Raw genomic sequence first — 22,074 nt, 5'->3', positions numbered from 1 at the left:
AACATGGCTGCTTCTAAGGGTTCTTGAGTTGGCCAAATTATCTCTATTGTGTAGTCTCCCTCTGCCCTCTGGTGGCCAGAATATGCAACCACGTTTCACTTCAAAGAACTATGGCTTCTGGTAGCATGAACAGTTCTTTAATAGGCAAATTTGGAATACATTATCTGAGCCTATTTGTCTTTTTGCACTACAATTTATTGGAAAGATCAAATGACAAGGAGTAAAACGGTGCTTGGAATGTAATAGGCAACAATTCTTAGCTTCCTCCCTTTTTAATGAAAGAGCCCATCTTAAGAACAGGGCAAAGAAAACTTGAGTTTTATCTAATGATCACTCTTGGTGGTTCTGGAACACTAAACTCCAAGATCTGTTAGTGAAAGGAAGGTCTGGTAAGGGAGGTCCCTGCCTCTAGATAGTACCTGTAAAGTTCCAAATAAGGATGGATAGTAATGACATAGCATTTATAGAACTTAGTCTGTGTCAGATATACATTTTTATCCTCATAACAGCTCAATTGAGGTAAGCACCTAGTTTCAGAATGTTGGCCTACAGAGTGGATTGGTGAACTGGGGCAAACTAATCCTCAATTGGGGCAGGAGGGACCAGAGAGTCAGGGAGAAGCCATGGAGGGCCTGATGAAGACAGCCAACTCAGAAGGGATATCTTCTTCTAGTTTAAAAAAACAAAAGTATCAAACAAACAAAACCCTAATGTCCCAACAGACTCGAAGGTTTAACCAATGTAAACCAGACTGCAAAAGCTCTCTCTTTTGGATATGATTTCCATCTGTAAGGATCTAATTCATTATGATACATTAAATGAGTCAAGAATATGAAATTTTTTTTAAAGCAAGTTTAAGCACATATTTACTGAATACTACTATGTGCAAGGCACTTAAAGCTTTTCATACCAAAGTCTTGTGTGTGTAAATCCTACAATGACTTTATGTGGAAGGAAATGGCTTAACTTTATATATTGGAATTCCTCATTATCAAAGAACAGATGATAACCTGGACTGGAATACTATTTGAGGCAATAATATTCATAGAAAAATTTGCAAATTCTTTTAAATAGCGGACAGCCCTATCCTATCCTCAAGTCATATTCTAGTAGAATCAATGCTTCATACAGCTTTAAAAAAAAAAAAAGTGGCACTGACACATTACATGTATATATCAATTTATACACAAATGTTTATTGAAGTGCCTATGATGTGCCCAGCACAGTGCTAGGCATCATTAAGGTTACAAAGTTCCCTGCTCCCACGGAGCTTACAGTCTAGTCAAAGAGCCACAGAACATTAACAAAAATGTAGGTGCTTAAGTGAGTGGTAGAGACAAAAAGTGCCAAGGAGTTGAGAGAAGGGTGGAGCAGGTGCTGAAGTCTTTCAAACAAGGCTGGCAAAAGAGGACTCCAGTTAGTTCCTGGAGGGCCTTATGTGCAGGGCCCACCTCGGTAGCGAGCAGGGTGAGGCATTCAAGTAAAGGCGTGCCAGCCCTCGGGTACAGAGTGAAAGAAAACGGCCTATTGGGGCGCCTAGGTGGCTCAGTCGTTAAGCATCTGCCTTCGGCTCAGGTCATGATCCCAGGGTCCTGGGATCGAGCCCCGCATCAGGCTCCCTGCTCCGCGGGAAGCCTGCTTCTCCCTCTCCCACTCCCCCTGCTTGTGTTCCTCTCTCGCTGTATCTCTCTCTGTCAAATAAATAAAATCTTAAAAAAAAAAAAAAAAAAAGAAAACAGCCTATCCAGGGGCAGCACACACGCTCAATGGTACTGAGCAAGCAAGCTGCAAATGTGGGTTGAACCAACTCTAGAGGGGGCTAACACTCAACGGAATAATCCAGTCTTTTATATTTTTAGGCATTTGGGAGCCACCACAGACACTTGGGCAGGGGAAATGGCATGATTTCAATAGCTCTAACATTATGTGCCAAATGGACTTCAGGGGAAGAAAGGTGAGCAAAGGAATTCAAAATTGTGTCAGTAATCCTGACACAAAATGACAGCAGTAAATGTGCTGACAATGAGCAGAACCACAGGACTTAGCCAGAAGACAGTTTTCCTCCCCTATGTGTTAAGGATTTAAAATATGTACAGTACTTTTAATTCAAAATATACTAGTTTGTTAAGAAGAAAAATATACAAAATAAGATTGCAAAAATCCATTTAAATATCTGCTGTTTTTTGTGACTGTCGTTTTGTTCAACTTGGAAGCAGTCTGTGATTAATCTGTTTTACATGTGTCTCAGTTAAATGATTACACAACTGAATTGCTATGGGTTTCTGAAATAACCAAAAAATTAACCTGTATGGGGGCGGAAAACTACACTACAACACTGACAGGTATTGTATGTACCTTCTAAAAATGAAACGGACACTTATCTCGCATATTAGGAACAGATACTAGGGTTATGAAGGATATTAAAAATGTCTTCTTTATAGGAGAAAAACTTTAATATAAATCTGATTATAAATTTATTTAGTTCTAGATAATTTAAAATCAACTCTGCTCTAGCAGATGTCTCTGCCAAACAAACATAAAGGAATAAAGGTGAAGTAATTTTAGCAAAGGCAAACAGTGTGCCTTCATCTTAATCACAAAGTCCAGGCTGGATTATCCACAGGTGGAATAATCCAAAGCGGGAACGATCCAAATCCTGTCACACGTGTCCTCTCTCCCACAAACTTCCCTCCCACCTTGTCTGGAAAGTGAGAGGTACACTGGGCTGTATGGTCTCTCCCGGGATTCTCTGATATATAAGGCCTCCTCCATTGCATTATATCTCCTCTTTTAATGCTCCTCGTATTCCCCGGTGCCCCAGCTCCCTCTGACTAATAGGCATTACAAGCTGTGTTCACATCCTAGGCGGTTCCTGTTAATTCTTTGGGCACAGACAGATGTACCTCTACTCACTACTTGGCTAGCTGGTGCAGCATTCAAGAGAAAAGCTAAGATTCTAGAGTTACCAAATCAGCAGAAAGGAGTTAACAGATCTGGAATAAGAACTGCTAATGTTTTGGGTTTTTTTTCCTTTTCTTTTTTGCTAGTGAGTGGGAGTATTCGGATGGCTGGCTGAAGAGAGAAGTACTAGACTCCAGCTAGACCAGTGGTTCTCAAAGTAAGGATCCTGGACCACATTAGCATCAGCATGACCTGGGAACTTGTTAGAAATGCAAATTTTGGGGCCCCACCTAAGATCCACTGAATCAGAAAACTGCAGGTGACGCGCAGCTATCCGGGTTTTAGCAAGCCTTCCAAGTGATTCTGAAGTGAGCCAACATTTGGAAACCACTGAGCTAGACTTATTGGGAAGAAGTTGGCTCCAGACCCACAGTGTGCTTGATTTTCCTGTGGTCAATCCAGTAATTCCCAAACTTCCCTGCACATTGGAATCACCTGGGCAGTTTCACAAACTACTAATGCCCGTGCCCCATCACCATAGATTGTGATTTAATTGGTCTGGGATAAGGCCTGGGCTTTAGAAATTTATTTAAAGGTCCTCAAGAGAGCCTAAGGTGCAGACAACTTTGGAAACCATTTGATTAATCAAAAGATAACATACATATTGGTCAAATTTCATTTCCAAATTCCATTCAAGGAAGTTTCCTGATTATTTCAGAGGACTGGAATGTTGTCATTATAATATTGCTTAAAACTTAAGTTCAATATCCTATCTAAAAAAAAAAACAAGCTTTGTCCTTGTAAACTACATTTTCTAAATTAAAAGAGGCAGTTAATGCCTACATTATTTTGTTTGGAGGAAATCTGTAATTTTGGAGTCAACAAGAGTTTGTGTCACTTTTCTCATTAAATATTCATCTATGCCATTTAGCTGTCCAAAAACGGCGTCAGGAACACCTACACAAGTGGAAAGGAACTGTCTAAGTTTCTGTACACTTGAGATGGCCTCTGTGATGGTGATTTTTGGCTGCTGTGGTAAAGATGCCTCCCCCTCCTCTTCGCTTCCAGCTTCATCTGTATTTTCACCAGCCTCCATGCCCTGGATGACCTCTGTGTCTATCTGCTCCTGAGAGATGATGAGATCATCATCTGCGGTGACGAAGTCCTGGAAATTTATTTCATTGGGGACACAGGTGGCAAGCGCCACGGAGTGCCACAACTTTTCACTGGCTGCCTCTGGCTCACTGGCTGCCACTTCCGTGTCCGAATCTGTCAGTTCCAGAGGGATGATGCCTGCCTTCTGCCAGCATCTCACCACTGTGGACTGCTTGACTGACCACCATGCTGCAGCAATCATGTCGATGGCCTGCCTGATGTCCACTTTTTCTTGGTCCTCACTGCTGTGGAGCTTGAGGAGGATCTGTTTCAGGAGGTGGCTTCGGTACAGCACTTTCATGGTGCGAATTATGCCGAGATTCAGTGGCTGCAGGACGGCAGTACAGTTAGAGGGCAGGTAGCCCACCTGGATCCTTTCCAAGCGTGGCAGCATGTTGTGAGCGGAGCAGTTGTCGATCAGCAGGAGGATGCGGCGTTCCGCCCGCTTCATCCTGGCATCTACTTGCATCAGCCACTCATTAAACAGCTCCTGCGTCATCCATGCCCCCTGGTTGGCTCGGTAATCACAAGGGAGGGAATGGACGTTCTTGAGACAGTGTGGGTTGGCTGACCTACCAACAATCAATGGTCTCATTTTTTCAGTCCCTGAAGCGTTGCAACAAAAGAGTGCTGTCAACCGCTGCTTTGCTTTCTTGCCCCCTCTACAATGGTCCCCTTTAGCAGCAAGCGTGTGCTGGGGAAGCAACTGGAAAAACACTCCTGTCTCGTCAGCATTAAAGATATCATCTGGGCTGTAGTCAGCAATCAGTTTTATAATTTCCCCTGCATGCCACTCGTTAACCTTATCTATTCCTAGACCATTCATTAATCTGTCACTATCCTCTCTACAGACTGCTTTCAAAGCAATTCCGTGGCGATCCCTAAATCTGTTCAGCCAGCCCACGCTTGCTTGAAAATTGTCATAGCCAAGCATGTTGGCCAAGTTTAGTGCTTTTTTCCGAATGACAGAACCAGTCACAAGAATGTTTTTGGCATGGATTTCTTGAAACCAAGCAAAAACAGCCTTATCGATGTCGTCATAGAGAGCGTTCCTCATCCTTTTCCGCTGGGGTCCTACAGATGCCTCCCGTACCTTCTCTTCAAATTTGGCACGATCCTTTAAGAATGTAGACAAGGTAGAAGGAGTGATACCAAATTCTTTTGCCACATCACCTTTCCTCTTTCCTGAGTCTACAGCTTCCACCACCTTCATTTTCTCCTCCAGGGAGAACTGTCGACGCTTCTTGTTCCCCTTGTTTGCCATATTCACAGAATGAGTGCTGGGCCACAATTACCGGGGCTGAGTGTGTTCCTCCTCTCAGCTTGTTTTGCCACAGTTGTAGAAAACTGAGGAGACAAAATGTGGAGTACCTGTCAGGAACCAGAGATAATGGATTCCCCCTAAAAGATGGGTCAGATTTTTCAAAATTCTACTAGGAAATGATAATATAAGGCCAAAGTCAAGAGAAAATAGGATTCATACTACTGACTTTTTGTAGGGATTGCTTATACAGACTCATAGAGTGTTTGAAAAAGAGATCTTACAGAGAATCTAGTTCACTTAAACTTTCCGAGCTTCTGTAAAAATAATGTCTGTTCTGTCTACCGTGGGAATAGACTGAAAAAATAAATGGTGAAAGAGGTTTGCAAATAGCAGTGCACTGTATAAATTCAAAGGATTATTATCTGGCTCTTTTTATAACAGAAACTGAGGCTCAGAGAAGGGGCCTACCCAAGTTCATACAGCTCGGATTTCTTGGCTCAGAATTAGTGCCATTTCTGCAACTCCATACTCCTCCTGGATATTCCACCAAAGTGAGATCTTAAAGCTCTATCACTATTTGGCCTGGAAGGATTTTCACTGTGGGAATACGTTTCTGATAGCCACAATAGCCACACGTTCATTTAGTGTTTATAAGTGTCAAGTGGTAAGGATACAGCGATGAACAACACCGTCAAGGTCCCTGCCCTTATGAATATACAATATGGTGGAGGAAGATAAACAAAAAGAGAACAGATAAATAAGATAATTATAGAGTGTGATATGTCTGTGAAGGAAATAAACATGATCAGACAGTAGCAGTTTTGGTAACTGCCTGAGAAGACATTTTATCATGAGAGTCCTCACAGGAGAGGAGACGCTGCTGTGACCTTATGCTGTGACTGCCCCTTTGCAAGGGCTGACTCCTACTACCACATCCACACATTTATCTATCCATTCTTGCCATCCTCTATGTGCTAAGCACTGTGCTCGATGCCAGCCATCCAGAGATGGATGGAGCATAGTGCCCACCACTCAGAAACCTATCGTGGGGGGGGGAGGGGAAAGAAGCCTACTGGGGAAGCAGGGAAGACAAACACTAGAGTGCATGAAAACTATAAAAGAGGTTACAGAGTACTACGAACTAGAATATAGAAGTGGGGATGATCAACCGGGTGGGACATGGATGGGCAGTGCACTTCAAAGAGGAAACAGTATTGATGTTGGGCCTTAAAGTATAAACAACTAGAAGTTCATGAGACAGAAGGAAATATGTGTAAAGGCAATAAAATGCTATAGAAAACATGATGGCATGGTCAGGAAAAAAATCTTTGGATAAGAAAACAAGAGCCAAATCGTAGAGATTTTAGCTTGATCCTGGGACAAAAAGAGGCCATAGAGGTCTGTTTATTTGAAATATGTGATCAGATTTGCACTTCAGAAAGAGTCCTTTGGTTGCAAAATGGAGAACCTAAGGGGTAAAATCCAACTTCCTAAGAGGTGGCCCTAAATCTGTAGATAAAAAAGGCCATAGCCAGTTGAGGTATGTTAATTTGAATGCAAAGGGAAGCTACTGAAGGATTTTAATCGAGGAGAAAGATGACTACTATGTAAAGAATGGAATTGAAGGGTGTCAGAGAAATAGCAGGAGACTAGTTAGGAGGCTGCTGCAGGAGTCCAGATGTGAGATAATGGTGGCTTGGATTAGAGTAATAGTGGCTATGGTAAGAAGTAGTCAGTTTGGGGCTATGTTTTTGCAGATCTTGCTGATGGACTGGATGTCAGGTGCAAGAGGAGTTAAGGATAACTCCCAGATTTCTGGTGGGAGCACTGACCAATCCAATGGATGGTTGTGCCATGTAGTGAGATGGGAACCAATCGAGGAGATGGAAACCAATTACTGAAGATCTACTCCATAAACTTGTTACTTTACATGCTTAATACAGCTTAAATATGGCAGGACTTGGAATCAAATCCAGGGAACTCAGCACAAAGCCAGTGTTCTGAACGCTATAGTGTACTATATACCTTGTTCTGGGAACTACCAGTATTAAGAGGCGACATGGAAAGAGAATGAAGAGCCAAGCCATAAAAAAAAAAAAAAAAAAAAAGATATTGCCATTTGCAAAAAAATGAAAGGAAAAAGAAAAAAAAGCCAAAAAAAAAAAAAAAAAAAAAAAAAAAAAGATCTTGCCATTTGCAGTCAAATGCTCTACCACTGAGCTATACCCCCTTAATCTTGCCATTTGCAACGATGTGGATGGATCTAGAGGGTATTACGCTAAGCGAAATAGGTCAATCAGAGAAACACAAGTATCATATGATCTCACGGATATGAGGAATGTGAGAAACAAGACAGAGGATCATAGGGGAAGGGAGGGAAAAATGAAACAAGACAAAACCATAGAGGGAGACAAACCTTAAGAGACTTTTAATCTCAGGAAACAAACTGAGGGTTGCTGGAGAGGTGGGGGTGGGAGGGATGGGGTGGCTGGGTGATAGACATTGGGGAGGGTATGTGCTATGGTGAGGGCTGTGAATTGTGTAAGACTGATGAATCACAGACCTGTACCCCTGAAACAGATAATACATTATATGTTAATTAAAAAAATTTTTAAAAAGTTTAAGAAAATGAACCAAGCCAAAGTCTTGTAGGTCAAGCTAAGTTGGAATTTTATTCTAACTGAACGAAAAGAGACTAGAAGGTTTTAAGCAGGGAGTGACTGATTCAGTTACAGTGCAAAAAGATCAATCTGCCTGTTGTGTGGAGAATAGATTGCAGAGCGACAAGAGGGGAGGTGGGAAAAACGGCATCAGTCCAAGAGGAGATAATGGTGACTAGGAGGTTGGTGACAGTGGTACATGGAGAAAAGTATGCAGATTGGAAATACATCTGCAAGACAGTGAGGATCGTGCAAGGACTTGTACAAATGTGGAACAATCTGTGACACTGGCGGGAAAAAGTATACTATTCTTGTCCGATTCCAGAGCCTCTCCACTTGGTCATTCAGCTCAGTTTGAATCACTCCAGGAACTCACTACCATAACTGTGTGGGGGACGGTGGGAAGGACGCATTGGGTGAGGAGAACGGCTTGATGCGGCACTAAGAAGAACCCTATCCTGAACAAGCGGGGACAGACTGGGCAGGGCTGGGGTCAGGCCTTGAACACTGTGCTGAGAGGGTGGTGCTGGGGCTCCCCAGGGCCCGACGTGGCTTTGAGAGTTCAGGCGGGGCCTCGACCTCTCACGCTCGGCACAGCCCCGCCCCAGTTACCTGAGCGCCCTACGGCAATGCCCCGGGGCTAAGCGGCCCGGGCGTCCCACCGCGGGCGGCCGCAGCTTCCTCCTCCTCCCGGAACCTCTAGCCGGAAACAGTCCGTCCGCCTTATCAGCCCCCTCTAAGCATCTAAGCTGTTCCTATGAGCCCGCCCCTCGACCAGGGCTGGACTGTTGCGCATGCGCAGAGAGACGCACGCAGTCACGCGCAGCCGGCCGCTTCCGGTGCGCCGCGAGGGCCGCCGGGAAGGGTCTCCCTGGCGATCTGAGGTGTGCTGGTGCTGCTGCTGCCGCCGCCGCCGCCGCCGAACCGGTGCTGCGGCGACGGGAACCGCGTCCCTTCTGTCTTCTTCGGGCTCCCCGGGGCTTGACCCCCGGGGCCCTCGGCAGGCGTCGGTGAAGAGCCTGCGGAGCGAACCTGTGCTCCCATACCCGCCCTCCACGACCCTATATCGCGACTCCGAAAAGGGGGAGCGAGAGGAGCTGTCGCGACTCCGCGCCGTGTGTCGCCGGGCGGGGCCGCGGGGCCGGGGCTCCTCCAGCCCCCGGGATGCGCGCGCGAGCCCTCGCCTCCACTTCCTTGTTGCCGCTGTTACGACTGGAGCCGCCTCTCGCCGACAGCGGGGAGCGCGAGTGCGCCGGCCAGCCCCCTCGTCGAGCCCCCGGCCCGGGCGCCTCCGGGAATGTGAGCCGCGCGGCTCGCGCTCTCCTCCGGGTAAGTCCCGCCCTCGAGCGCCTCGCTGCACCGTGCCGCGGACATGCTGGGCGACCTCGAGCCGAGTGCTGGGGCTCTCTGAGCCCTGTTGTCCCTTCCACAAAGTAGGACCAGTAAGCCTTAGTCTTCTACTCCCGCCTTCGGTACGTTTGGGACATCTGAAAGCGAGAGAGGGGAATGAACTAGCCTAAAGGCAAGCCAGGGCCCCTAGCCGAACTGTCAAAGGCCATCTCATGAGGTTTTGAGGAGCATCTGATGGAACAGTGAAAGTGGCTCAGATTTCAAGTACTGCCCTTAATCCTGTTTTACAGATGAGAAAACTGAGGCTTAGAGTAAGTAGGTTGCTCAAGGTCATAGAGCTCTATGCGGGTGCTATAAAAATGTGTAACTTGGTCCTGATCTTTTGCTTTCCACAAAAGCCCTTGGTTTTAACCTTTATATTATTCTGCATTTTTTGGCATTGCTGTACTGAGGCCTAGGGTCTGAAAATAATCTTGGACCCAGGCTTAAAATGGGGTATTCAAGCGAGCAAAAACCCTGGGTAGTCTCTTCCTGCCCCACCCCAAGGTGGTTGTAATGGCTCTGCTTCCTAAATTGTTTTGCTCTGGGTGCTAAAGCCCTATATGTCGTTCTTTACAGATCCTCTTCTTGCAGTTACTGCTTCTCTGCAAGACTCTCAAGGACTGAGAAGTCAATTATTAAGGGTAAAAAAAGCATAGTACCCATATAGTCTTGATTTTAATTCTAGCTACCCTTATTCTGTGAAGGTGCTGGCCTATTACCCAATCAAGTTGTGGGTTATGTTCTCTTGGTTGTGCTGTGACAGAATGCAGGGTTTATTTGTTTTAATGGGAAGGGAAATCATTAGAGATGACACAGAACAAGAAACCTTAGGAATAAAGTGTTTTTAACTGGGGAATATCTTTAAAATTATAGGTGACATATTGCTTGTCTGCGTTTTTTAGGGGAGGGGTTTTTAGCTTTCACAACATTCTCAAAGGTATTCTTGCCTCCCCCAAATTTAGGAGCTACTGATTTCAGCCTTTTCATCTCACGTGAGGAACAATTGAAATTCAGGATGTAGTATAGACTTGTCTGAGATCACATGGTTAGAGTTGAGCCTTGGAGCCAGATCTCCTGACTTGATCTTTTTCTCATTATACCTTAACCAGATACCTCATCAGTTGTAGAGTGAGGTTTAAATGAGATGTGAGTGGGTCTGTAATACAAAGATCTGTCTTCCCAGAATCCTAAGTTCTTTTCTGACAAATTTTCAAGAGCAACTACAGTATATCATTTCTGTCTCATAAAATTGAAGTGGTTTCTGGAAACCTTTCGTCCTCCAAGGATTGAGTCTTTTGGGTAAAACTCCAACTAAGAACGTGGTCACAAATAGTGGCCGCTTCTCTTGAACTAGTCATTCAGGTTTTTTTATGCCTTCCTTTTCCTAGGAAAAGCTGTTAATAGATTTTCTGTTTTTTAGGCCAGGGAGTTAATGTTGGTCTGTCAGATTACTGTTCAGACCTAAGCTGTCCAATACCATAGCCACTAGCCATATATGGCTAATTTAAATTAATTACAATTAAACAAAACAAAATTCGGTTCCTCAATCACACTAGCCATATTTCAGGTGCTTAATAGCCATATTGGAGAGTGCACATATAGAACGTTTCCATCATTGCAGAAAGTTCATTGAACAGTGCTGGGGAAATGGGGAGTAAAAAAAAGTTGGCTTTTTGAATGAAAAAAATCTTTCAAGTCCCTGTTTGGTTGTGGTCGTTGTGGTTAGGCTGATCATTAAGCATTTCAGCTGTAGATCTTTAATCTTTACTAATAAACCCTTTCCTTTGCGTAGCACTTGACTATTCTCAAATAGAGTTGTATCTGTGGTATTCTTTGAGCCTTATCACTGTAAATCTGTAGTAAGGTGGGTGAGACATCTATCTTTTCATATGTGAAAAAATTTGAACCTGAAATAGCTAAAGGACCTGCTCAAAGTCACAGAAGCTAGCAGGGTGTAAAAAAATCTCTTACATACAGGCATTTACTGTGTGTCTGAATGAATAACTGAATGAATCAATTAAGCAGTTCGCTTAAGGTACTGAAACATGAGAGAAGGTCCAGAACTTATGACTGCTGGCCAAATATTCTTTTCACTTTTTACCATATGGAATTGTTGTAATGTGGGGCTGATCTTTTGAGTTGAAGAATTATATCCCAGGAGTGTATATAAGCAAATGAGTTGTCAAAGCTAGTGATCCTAAGTTTGCTGGGTCAGAGGAATCACCTGGGGCACTTGTTAAGCATACAGATTTCCATACCCTCTGGAGATTCTGATTCAGAAGAGCTGAGGTGGAACCCTGGGATCTGTATATTTATTAAGTACCCCCAGTGCTGCTTAGGATCTGCTGAGTTTGGGAAATGACTGAACCTTGAGGCCCTGGCAGAGATAGGGGATCATTGGATCAAGTGGCTTCCGTCCTCTTTAGGATAGATTCTTGAAACCTGTTTGTGTTTGACTTTCCTCTAGCCATGGATGCATCATATGATGGTACTGAGGTAACTGTCGTGATGGAGGAAATTGAGGAAGCCTACTGTTATACCTCCCCTGGGCCACCCAAGAAGAAGAAAAAGTATAAAATACATGGAGAGAAGGCCAAGAAACCCAGGTTAGCTAACACCTTTCGGTAGCTGGCATTTAGAAACACAAACTGCTTGGGAAACTGTTGAGGAAGATTTTAGGCTGCGTCCAGATTCATTGAGAGTGTCGTGTCTATTGTTGAAGTCTCTGGATGGGCAGTGGTGTTGTGGGGAGAGGGAGATGGGGAATAGGAAGTGGTAGGTTGATACTAGCAGTTGCCATTCCTGGCTGGATCTTGATCATGTTTTCAGGCTGTCATACGAGATTGTACCATACAAATAGTGGAAGCTATGTACAAATGAAGTATGTTATTTATTATTAACATTATCGATATTTAATCATTTAAAATAGGGAATTAATAAAAAGATAGAATTATAATAGTACTAATGATATCTATAAAGATTATCCATGTTATAGCTCTAATCTCCCCCTTACTGAACACTCCAAAACTTCTTGCTGAGGTTACCACTTTTGGGTTACTTTGGTAGTTAATTTACTTCCCTTTCTCAGCTCTGGGGAGATGCTGTTGGCCAATGAGATGACCAGAGGCTGTGTGGAGGAGTAAAGCATGTGGGTGATAACCAGACTGTGATTGGCCCCCTAAGTAACCTTTCCCTGAGAGTGGGATGACAGTGCACCTATAGATCTTTGCTCATATTTGCCTATAGAGCCAATCCTTCTTATAGAAAAAGTGGTCCATGGAAAAGTAAGTCAGACAAGCTTTTGCTTCCAGGTTTCTGGAGGGAGAAACCTGTACATCATCTGGGGCTGTTATTTATGTATATATGTATTTATGTTTTAAAAATTTTATTAGAGTGTGCGAGAGAGCGATCACAAACGGGGGAGGGTAGAGGGAGAAGCAGACTCCCTGCTGAACAGGGAGTTCAGCCCGATGAGGGATTCGATCATCCTGGGACGGTCTGGGACCGAAGATCATGCAGATGCTTAACCGATTGAGCCACCCAGGTGCCCTGGGGCTGTTTTTTAAATGTTTGTTTGCTTCAGTTCCTATTTAGATAAATGCTTTGAAATGAAAAGCTCGGTTTTTGCCTTTTTACTCTCAAACCCTGACGCTGTACTATTTACTGGTTGAATGAGGGAAAACCTTAAGAAGTCAATTGCTTCCTTTAGGTCGGCTTACCTTCTATACTATTACGACATCTACTTGAAAGTGCAGCAGGAACTCCCCCACCTCCCTCAGTCTGAGATCAATAAGAAGATTAGTGAAAGTTGGAGGCTCCTCAGCGTGGCCGAGAGGAGTTACTACCTGGAGAAAGCCAAATTAGAGAAAGAAGGTTTGGATCCTGTAAGTAATTTTTTTCCCCAACTAATTTCTCCATTGCGTCAGTGGTGAAGGCCTTGGGAAGACCCCACACCCTGTTCTCCTGTTTCCTTTTCTTTTCTTACGAAAACTTTTGAGTTGAGTCAGTTTTATCATTCTTAATGTAGTAGTTTGTAAGGCATTTCTCGTGCACCCCATCAGTTTTCACCTTACTAATGGAAGGTAATGAATACGTGTTATACTGATTGCTGTCAGTTATAACATAATCAGCAATTGGGCTGGTGAGTTTGGAAGTATATACAGCTGCCTTGTATAATGTCACATTCTTCTGTTAACACTGGTGCTTGTGCACTATGCCAGAAGCAGAACATGATGGAGGAGACAGGCTTGAATTAAAGAATGCATAAGGACGTGTTCTAGTTTGTGTCTGTCAGCCATTTTGTATTTCTAGTTCACAATAACAGAACACTGACACCTGTTAATACTCCTGGTTTTTTGTTAAACTGAAATTCCTGCAGGAAAAATAACCTTGTTATTGCAAGGTTAACCTTAACTCCTTTTTTCAATTGAAACATTGTCTCTGATTTCTTCTTTGATAATGTAGAGCAAAGGTTCTTCAGGAATACAACAGCTATGTTACAGCAGAAGAGGTTGTGTTTTCCTTAGTGGAGGCCATCTGCCACTGCCATTTAGATTATTTTGCCCTTATTGGCTTGGCATTCCTCTTTCCGGAAGAGTTTTGTGTTATCTAAAGTCTTGGAGATACCAGTCTGTACCCCCTCCTTTTTAAATTTTTTTTATTTTTTAATTTTTTTCAAAGGTTATTTATTTGTCAGAGAGAGAGAGCCACGCACAAGCAGGGGGAGCGGCAGGCAGAGGGAGAAGCAGGCTCCCTGCTGAGCAAGGAGCCCGATACAGGACTTGATCCCAGGACCCTGGGATCATGACCTGAGCCGAAGGCAGACGCTTAAGTGACTGAGCCACCCAGGTGTCCCTGTACCCCCTCCTTTAGATGATTTGTTTGTAAACTGAATCTGGGAGACAGTTCCTGGGGGGAAGGGGAAGTGGAGTCTAGGAAAAGTGTGTGTATATATATATATATATATATATATATATATATATGTATACTCCCTGTGGTTTCCCCATCATAAAGTCAGCAACCTTTTGCCCTGATACAGGAAAATTTTACCTATTCCCAGAGTGATGATGGTTTTTAAAGCTACACACTAATGTAGGTCCTTATTAAGACTTTTAAAACTTTTTTTTTTTTTTTAAGATTGTATTTATTTGACAGAGCGCAAGCAGAGGGAGAGAGGGGGAGCAGGTTCCCTGCTGAGCAAGGAGCCCGATGTGGGACTCGATCCCAGGACCCTGGGATCATGACCTGGGCCGAAGGCAGCCAGCCGCTTAACCAACTGAGCCACCCAGGCGTCCCAAAACATTTTTTAAATAAATCATTCTCAATGATTTTTTTCTTATCCATGTGGGACTTTATATCTACCATCATCTCTACTATTACTATCAAGAACATGAACGGATTAGCTCTGATATTAACTAGCTGTGACCTTGGAAGAATCACTTAACCTTTGAGTCTTGGTTTCCTCGTTCATAAAGCGGGGAATAATAGTATCTACTCATAGTGTTTAAATTAGATAATATAAAGCATCTAGCTGAGTCATTGGCACATACTGCCTTGGTCAGTAAATATCACTCTTCAGTAGGTTAAGTGTCTAGTGACCACATAATAAGAAAAGGTGGTATTTAATGAGCATCTGAATGTGCCAAGACTGAGTAAGGCTTTGGGTGCTGTGTTTGACCTCTCCGAGATTGCCTGGTATGAAAGCAAGACCCTCCTGCCTTCATACTTTGGGAGCCTGTCAGAGACCTTGTGGCATTCTGGCTTCTCGGCAGCCCTTCCAGTCTCTTGCTAAGTGGCAAGGCCCGTGGTTCCAGTGTCATTCAGCTCTCCCTGGTGTCTAGATGCCTGGATTTGTTGATTAAGTCCAGATCATTCTATGCATTTACTACATTTAATCTTGTTTTAACCTGTCTGCTTCAAAGGGTGACTTGAGAATGTCATTTCTCCATTATCTCTCCAGTAAAGGCTCCATAAAGGATTTGGCCTGCTTTTATGTTTCATCTGAGTGCTTCTTTCAACTTTCATCTCTGAGTGCTTCCTGTGTACCTTAAGTAGTCTCATTGACTTCTTGCTTTTGATGTATTTAAGGATCCTTTTGTAATGGACTTAGTGTTCCTTTTAAAAGATGCATCTGAAATTATTTCCATTTAATTTCAGTTCTCACTTAACTGTTGACTTTGAACTTTTCTGTTTTTCTTATTAGGTAACTTGCAGTTTAATTTGAAAAAATAAAACAAAAGTACCTTTTTCTTGGCCATGAACAGTTTTGCTTCTAGTACCTGGTTTCCTTGCTCCTTGGAAGACCTGGCTTGGAGTCTTTACTACTTACTAGTTTTATGTTTGGGGGAAGTTTACCTCCCTGAGCTTCAGTAGGAACAATAATAATACCCAACCTAATAGTGTTGTTAATGTTAAGGTCAGGAAAGTATTTTCTGAACGTTAAGTTCCCAGTCAGTGTTAATATTTATATCCCCCCACTGCTGCCCCCAGTATAGTCAGGTTCTTGTCAGATATTCCCATCCATGCATACTTTCTCTCATGAAGTGATCGGTTCATCCTCTGTTTTGTAAGTCTGGGAGAAACCAGTGTTACCAGAGTCCTTGCTTGCTGCCTTGAGTTCCATTTTGGCTTGTTGACTTGTATTTTGTGCTTTTTGGGGTTTTACTGAACATTATACATTCTAGTTTTTAAATCTTCTGCTACTTTGCAATCCAATGTATCAGAGCTGGAAAGGAACTCACAAATAGCTAAATTCGGATAGGGCAGCAAGACCTAAAAATTGGGAAGTATTTGCTCAGGACTGCAGATCTGGGATTTCAGCTCACAGTTTCAAATGCCAAGATCAGTGCCCTTTCCAGAGTCTGATCCCTGTTACCTATTTCCTGTGTGATTGAGCAAGTAAGCTACATGGGCTAAAGTATGATTCAGAGGAGGACGACATTGCCCTTGACAGAGGCTGACCTTCTTGAAGTCTTAGGTCAAGAGAGGAGTCTTTATGGTCCCTTTTGCAGAAGACAATCCAAAAAACGAAAAAAATAACAAATGTGCATGTGGTCTCACACCATTTATCTCTGCTTGTCTCCCCTCCCCCGGCTTCCCGGTCCTCAGAACTCCAAGCTCTCTGCACTGACTGCTGTGGTTCCGGACATCCCAGGTTTCCGCAAGATCCTCCCCCGCTCAGATTACATCATCATCCCCAAGAGCAGCCTGCAGGAGGACCGCAACTGCCCTCAGCTAGAGCTTTGTGTGGCCCAGAACCAGATGTCTCCTAAAGGACCATCGCTTGTGTCCAGCACTGCCCCGGAGGCAGTGCCCAGCCATGCAGGCGTGGCAGAGCAGTGCCTGGCTGTGGAGGCCCTAGCTGAGGAGGTGGGAGCCCTTGCCCAGCCGGGTGCCGTACAAGAGATCGCCACCTCAGAGATCCTCAGCCAGGATGTGCTCCTGGAGGAGGCTTCCCTGGAGGTAGGGGAGAGCCACCAACCGTACCAGACAAGCCTGGTAATTGAAGAGACCTTAGTGAACGGCTCACCAGACCTCCCTGCTGGAAGCCTGGCCGTGCCCCACCCCCAGGTTGGGGAGAGCATGTCAGTGGTAACTGTCATGAGGGTGAGTGACTTTGGTACTTTACTTCTCTGTTGCTTTATCTGGAGTTACTACAAAGGCAGCTAGCACCATGCAGTGGTAATTAAGAGTACTGGTGTGGACTTCTAGTAGGACTACAGTTCTCTTGAACCTTTTTCCCTTGGGCTTGCTTACTTTAAAGTTCTCAGTTTCTTAGGCACTCTTATCAACTCCTTTTGCCCAGCATAGCCAGGACTTTCTTCACATGAGAGAGTACATGAGGTACATTAACAGCATTTAAATGATATGGGCTATCCATGAATCAAAGCCGGAATCGCTCAAGCTGTTAGGATTTTATATTCCCTGAAGATTGTTTCAGCAAACACAATGGCACCTTGAACTGTTTAGGAGAATTTTCAAATGGTCTTCCTGGGCTCAGAGTGGGTAGGAAAAAGGAAGCTGTCTTCAAGGCCAGCTTGATAGGACTTAGAAGTAAGAGGGAAGTCTCTCCAGTGGTGTAAGTCCAGCCATGCCCAGTTGACGGGAAGAGCAGTTCAGTGATCCCACAGCCTGGTCCCCCTGGAAGCGGGGGAGCCACCACCATGCCCTCTATTACTCTGGGTAGTGTGGCATCCTCAGAGTAGGAGTTCTGCTCAGGCCAAGAGGAATGTAGGATGGTCTGGTTGTATGAGAGCAGGTAGCCCCTTGCAAAGGACTCTATGGTAGGCCTAAATCCATTTTTTTGTTTGTTGCCTCAGGGCTGTTTATGATAATGAAGCATGCCACCTGCCTGGTTTAGGCAGATCAATAGGATGTTAAAAACACTTGACAGGGTCAGAACAGTTGGGTTCTTTCACTCACCGCTTATCTGATCTTCAGAGTCCTAAGTCTCCTAGGACCTCCGTTTTCTCATCTGTAAAATGAGGATAGCACGTTCTCTGTGGTAAAAGTTTTCTGTATCTTTTTTTGTTTTAGTTAAAGTTTTGAGATAATTGTAGATCCATTTTTTTGGATAAGTACACTGCTGTTGTTATTGGAGTTGATCCGTCTTTAGTGTTGTGGGTGGCCTGGCTATTCATTCCATCTCAGTAAAACTGTCCTTCTCTCCATGTGCCCACAGGATTCCAGTGAGAGTAGCTCCTCTGTGCCAGCCACGCAGTTCATCATGTTGCCTCTTCCTGCCTACTCAGTTGTGGAGAACCCCACCTCCATCAAACTGGTCAGTGTGTGGGGAGTTAATGGAGATCAGGGCTCCATAAGAATTCTCTTCCAGGTAGTTTTCTAAGTCTTAATAACGTTAAGACAGTAGGACTGTCCAAGGTCTCAAATTATCTGCTCTCCAGGTATTCTTTACTGGGGATAGGGGTGTAGGGGGAGGGTCTTTGAATGGAGCTCTGCAGGATCCTTAAACTCCTCAGGGTACATACAAACTTTTCTCTTTAAGAGCGTTTACCTGGGATAGGTTCAGTGCCTCTAATCAAATTTTCAGAAGCATACATGATTTAGAAAAATTGAGGGCCATTGATCTGATTCAATTTTATTATTTGTACATATTACAAAAAAGCCTAGAGAAGAGAAAGGACTTGTTCTCTGTATGATTCAGAGCACCTGGCCTGCGAAACAAGCCAGAACCAGGACCCTGGTCTTTTGATTATCAGTTAACGGTTTTTCCATCACATACTGCAGTATCTGGGCTGAGATTTATCCTTAAATAGTTCATGGTTTTTTTTTTTTATGCTAATGTAAATGGTAGTTCAAAACTTTTCAATACCTGATTGTTCGCTAGTAATATAACATAGTTGATTTTTTTGCATATTAAACTTATATTCTGCAACTTTGTTAAACTCATGTATTCTGGTAGCCTTTTTGTAGTTTCTCTTGCATTTTCTACATAGATGACTGTGTTGTCTGTGAATAAAGGTAGTTTTATTTCTTCCTTTCTGATTTGGATTCCTTATTTCTTAATACACTGTCTGGGACCACCACTAGAAATGGTGAGAGCAGATGTCTTTGTTTTGTTCCTCATCTTAGGAGGAAAGCCCTCAGTCTTTCACCATTAGGTGTAATATTAGCTATAGGTTTTTTGTAGATGCCCTCTTCAAGTTTAGGAAGTTCTCTTATATTCCTGATTTGCTGGGAGCTTTTATCAGGAATGGATGTTGGATTTTGTCAAGTGTTTTTCCTAGGTCTGTTGAGATGGTTGTAGGAATTTTCTGGTTTGTTAATGTGGTTAATTTCATTGTTTTCAAATGTTAAACCAATCCTGCATTGTTGGAATAAACCCCACTTGGCAATCATGTATTATCTTTCTAGTATATTGTTGGATTTGATTTGCTGAAACTTTGCTCAGGAATTTTGGGTCTATATTCATGAGGATGTTGGTCTCTAATTTTCTTGTATAGTGTTTGTCTGGTTTTAGTATCAGGGTAATGTTTACCTAATAGAGTTAGGAAATACTTTTTCTTCTTCATCTTCCAGGAAGAGTTTGTGTGGTATTGGTATTAATTTCTTCCTTAAATGTTTGGTAATTGCCAGTGAGGTCAATCTGGGCCTGGAGATTTCTTTGTGGGATGATTTTTAATTGCAAGTCCACAATTTTTAAAATATGTATAGGACTATTTAGATTATTTTTAAATAATTTTAGATTATTTAGATTTAGGTTATTTTTGAGTGAGCTTTGGTAGTAGTTTGTCTTTCAGGGAATTTGTCCATCTCATCTAAGTTGTCAAATTTATTGACGTAAAATTGTTCAAAACATTCCCTTACTCTTTTTTTTAAAAAACTGGTAAAATATGCATAACATAAAATTTACCATTTTAACCATTTTTAAGTGTACAATTCAGGGTTGTTAAGTATATTCAGTGTTGTGGAGTCATTGCCAGTACCTATTTCCAGAAGTTTTCATCATCCCAGACAGAAACCTTGTGCCCATTAAACAATAACTCTCCATTCTTCCCTCCCCCAGCCCCTGGTAACCTCTGTTTTATTTTCCATCTCTGAATTTGCATATTTTAGGTACCTCATAAAATGGAATCATGCAAATAATGTCCTTATGATCTCATTTTTTTCACTTAGCAGGTTTCAGGGTTCACCTATCTTGTACCATGTATCACAATTTCATTCCTTTTTATGGCTGAATAATATTCCATTGTGTGTATAGCCTACATTTTGTTTATCCATTCATAGACATTGGTGGACATTTAGTTTGTTTTCACCTTTGGGCTGTTGTGAATATTGCTGCTATGAACTTTAGTAGATACATGTCTGTTTGAGCCCCTGATTTCAGTTTTTTGGGGGGATATACCTGAGTGGAATTGCTGGATCATATGGTAATTCTGTGTTTAAAATTCTGAGGCATGCTTATTCTTTAATATCTGTAGACTTCAGTGATTTTACCTGTCTCATCACTGATAGTGGTAATTTGGGTGTCCTTTCTGTTTTTCCTGACAAGCCTGGCTAGAGGTTATCAATTGTATTGACCTTTGAAGAACCAGCTTTTGGTTTCATTGATTTTCTCTATTGTTTTTCTGTGTTGTATTTCACTGATACTTGCCCAGATCTTTATCTTTCTTCTGCTTAACTTTGGGCTTAATTTATTCTTTTCTAGTTTCTTAAGATTAAGTTAGAAGCTGAGTCATTGATTTGAGACCTTTCTTTCCTAATACAGCTGCTTAGTGCTATAAATTTCCCTCTAAGGACTACTTTGGGGGGCGCCTGGGTGGCTCAGTTGGTTAAACGACTGCCTTCAGCTCAGGTCATAATCCCAGAGTACCGGGATCGAGTCCCGCATCGGGCTCTCTGCGCACGGCGCGGAGTCTGCTTCTCCCTCTGACCCTACCCCCTCTTGTACTCTCTCTCTCACTCTCTCAAATAAATAAAATAAAATCTTTAAAAAAAAAGGACTACTTTGGTGGCATCCCACAAATTTTGATATGGTATGTTTTTATTTTTATTTTGTTCAGAATACTTTCTGATTTATTCTTTGACCCGTAAGTTACTTAAAAGTACATTATTTGCTTTCCAAATATTTGGGATTTTCCAGATATCTTCCTTTTATTGATTTCTGATTTAATTCCGTTATAGTCAGAACTTTGTAGTTTATAAGACTTGAATCCTCTTAAATTTATTAAAACTTATTTTATGGCCCAAAATATGATTTGTCTTGATAAATGTTCTGTGTGCGCCTGAAAAGAATGTGTCTTCTGTTGAGTTAGAGTGTTCTATGTGTGTCAGGTTAGGTCAGGTTGATTGATAGTGGTCAGCTCTTTTATATCCTGACTGATTTTCTGTCTGCTTGTTCTGTCAGTTATTGAGAGAAGGCATCTACCTGTCACTATAAATAGTATTTGTATTCTCTGTTATTAGTTTTTGTGTCATGTGTTTTGACTCTGTTATTAAGTATTTAAACATTTAAGATGATTATGTCTTCTTCTTCTTTTTTTTTTTTTTTAAAGATTTTATTTATTTGAGAGCAGGGGCAGGGGCAGAGGAAGAGGGAGAAGCAGATTCCCGTTGGGCAGGGAGCCCAGCACGCAGGACCCTGAGATCATGACCTGAGCTGAAGGCAGACGCTTAACCATTTGAGCCACCCAGGCATCCCAGGATTGTTATGTCTTCTTGATGAATTGGCCCCTTTATCGTTATGAAATGACCTTCTTTATCTCTGGCAGTATTGTCTGCTATGAAATTTACTTTGATAATGAGCTTTCTTTTGATTATTATTATTAGGAAGTTATATTTTTTCCCAGCATTTTACTTTTAACCTATTTATATTTAAGGTACTTTTTTTGTAGGTGGTGTATAGTTTGGATCTAAGAGCAAGACCTATGTGACAATCTCTATTTTTAATTGCGGTATTTAGGCCGTATACATTTAACGTATAAATGTGTAGTTAGGTTTAGATCTGTCATTTTACTGTTTGTTTTCTTTTTGTCCTGTGTTATTTTGCTTTCTGTTGAATTGAATATTTCTTATGAATTCATTTTATCTCTCTTATTGGCTTATTTTTTTTTTTTTTTTAAAGATTTTATTTTTTTATTTGAGACAGAGAGAATGAGAGAGAGAGAGCACATGAGAGGGGGGAGGGTCAGAGGCAGAAGCAGGCTCCCTGCCGAGCAGGGAACCCGATGCGGGACTTGATCC

General features: G+C 42.6%; 2 protein-coding genes across 4 annotated transcripts in view; one reads left to right on the top strand and one right to left on the bottom strand.

The window, feature by feature from the left end:
• Nucleotides 1–3,603: 3,603 nt before the first annotated feature.
• On the bottom strand, nucleotides 3,604–5,320 carry TIGD6 (tigger transposable element derived 6). Its single transcript, XM_021697035.1, has one exon. The coding sequence runs from the start codon at nucleotides 5,318–5,320 to the stop codon at nucleotides 3,746–3,748; it is 1,575 nt and encodes a 524-aa protein (XP_021552710.1). The 3' UTR covers nucleotides 3,604–3,745.
• Nucleotides 5,321–9,012: 3,692 nt separating this feature from the next.
• The window catches only part of HMGXB3 (HMG-box containing 3), a 45,894-nt gene continuing 32,832 nt past the window's right edge, over nucleotides 9,013–22,074 (top strand). For 2 of the 3 annotated variants that reach the window (XM_044917145.1, XM_044917146.1), the window contains exons 1-5: nucleotides 9,253–9,309; nucleotides 11,840–11,978; nucleotides 13,082–13,256; nucleotides 16,480–16,977; nucleotides 18,053–18,151. In XM_044917145.1, the coding sequence (XP_044773080.1) occupies nucleotides 11,842–11,978; nucleotides 13,082–13,256; nucleotides 16,480–16,977; nucleotides 18,053–18,151 (909 nt within the window). In that variant the 5' untranslated portion in view covers nucleotides 9,253–9,309; nucleotides 11,840–11,841. Of the gene's footprint in view, nucleotides 9,310–11,839; nucleotides 11,979–13,081; nucleotides 13,257–16,479; nucleotides 16,978–18,052; nucleotides 18,152–22,074 lie in introns of all 3 variants that reach the window. The other variant, XM_021700822.1, reaches the window with a different exon arrangement.

The sequence above is a fragment of the Neomonachus schauinslandi genome, chromosome 7, assembly GCF_002201575.2.
Source record: "Neomonachus schauinslandi chromosome 7, ASM220157v2, whole genome shotgun sequence".
Taxonomy (NCBI): Eukaryota; Metazoa; Chordata; class Mammalia; order Carnivora; family Phocidae; genus Neomonachus; species Neomonachus schauinslandi.
The sequence above is the reverse complement of the archived record's forward strand: the minus strand, read 5'-3'. Positions and strand labels throughout refer to the sequence as shown.

Bases quoted from the DNA above. Each gene is read 5' to 3' on its own strand.
- TIGD6 (XM_021697035.1), bottom strand. From the start codon at position 5,320: ATGGCAAACAAGGGGAACAAGAAGCGTCGACAGTTCTCCCTGGAGGAG.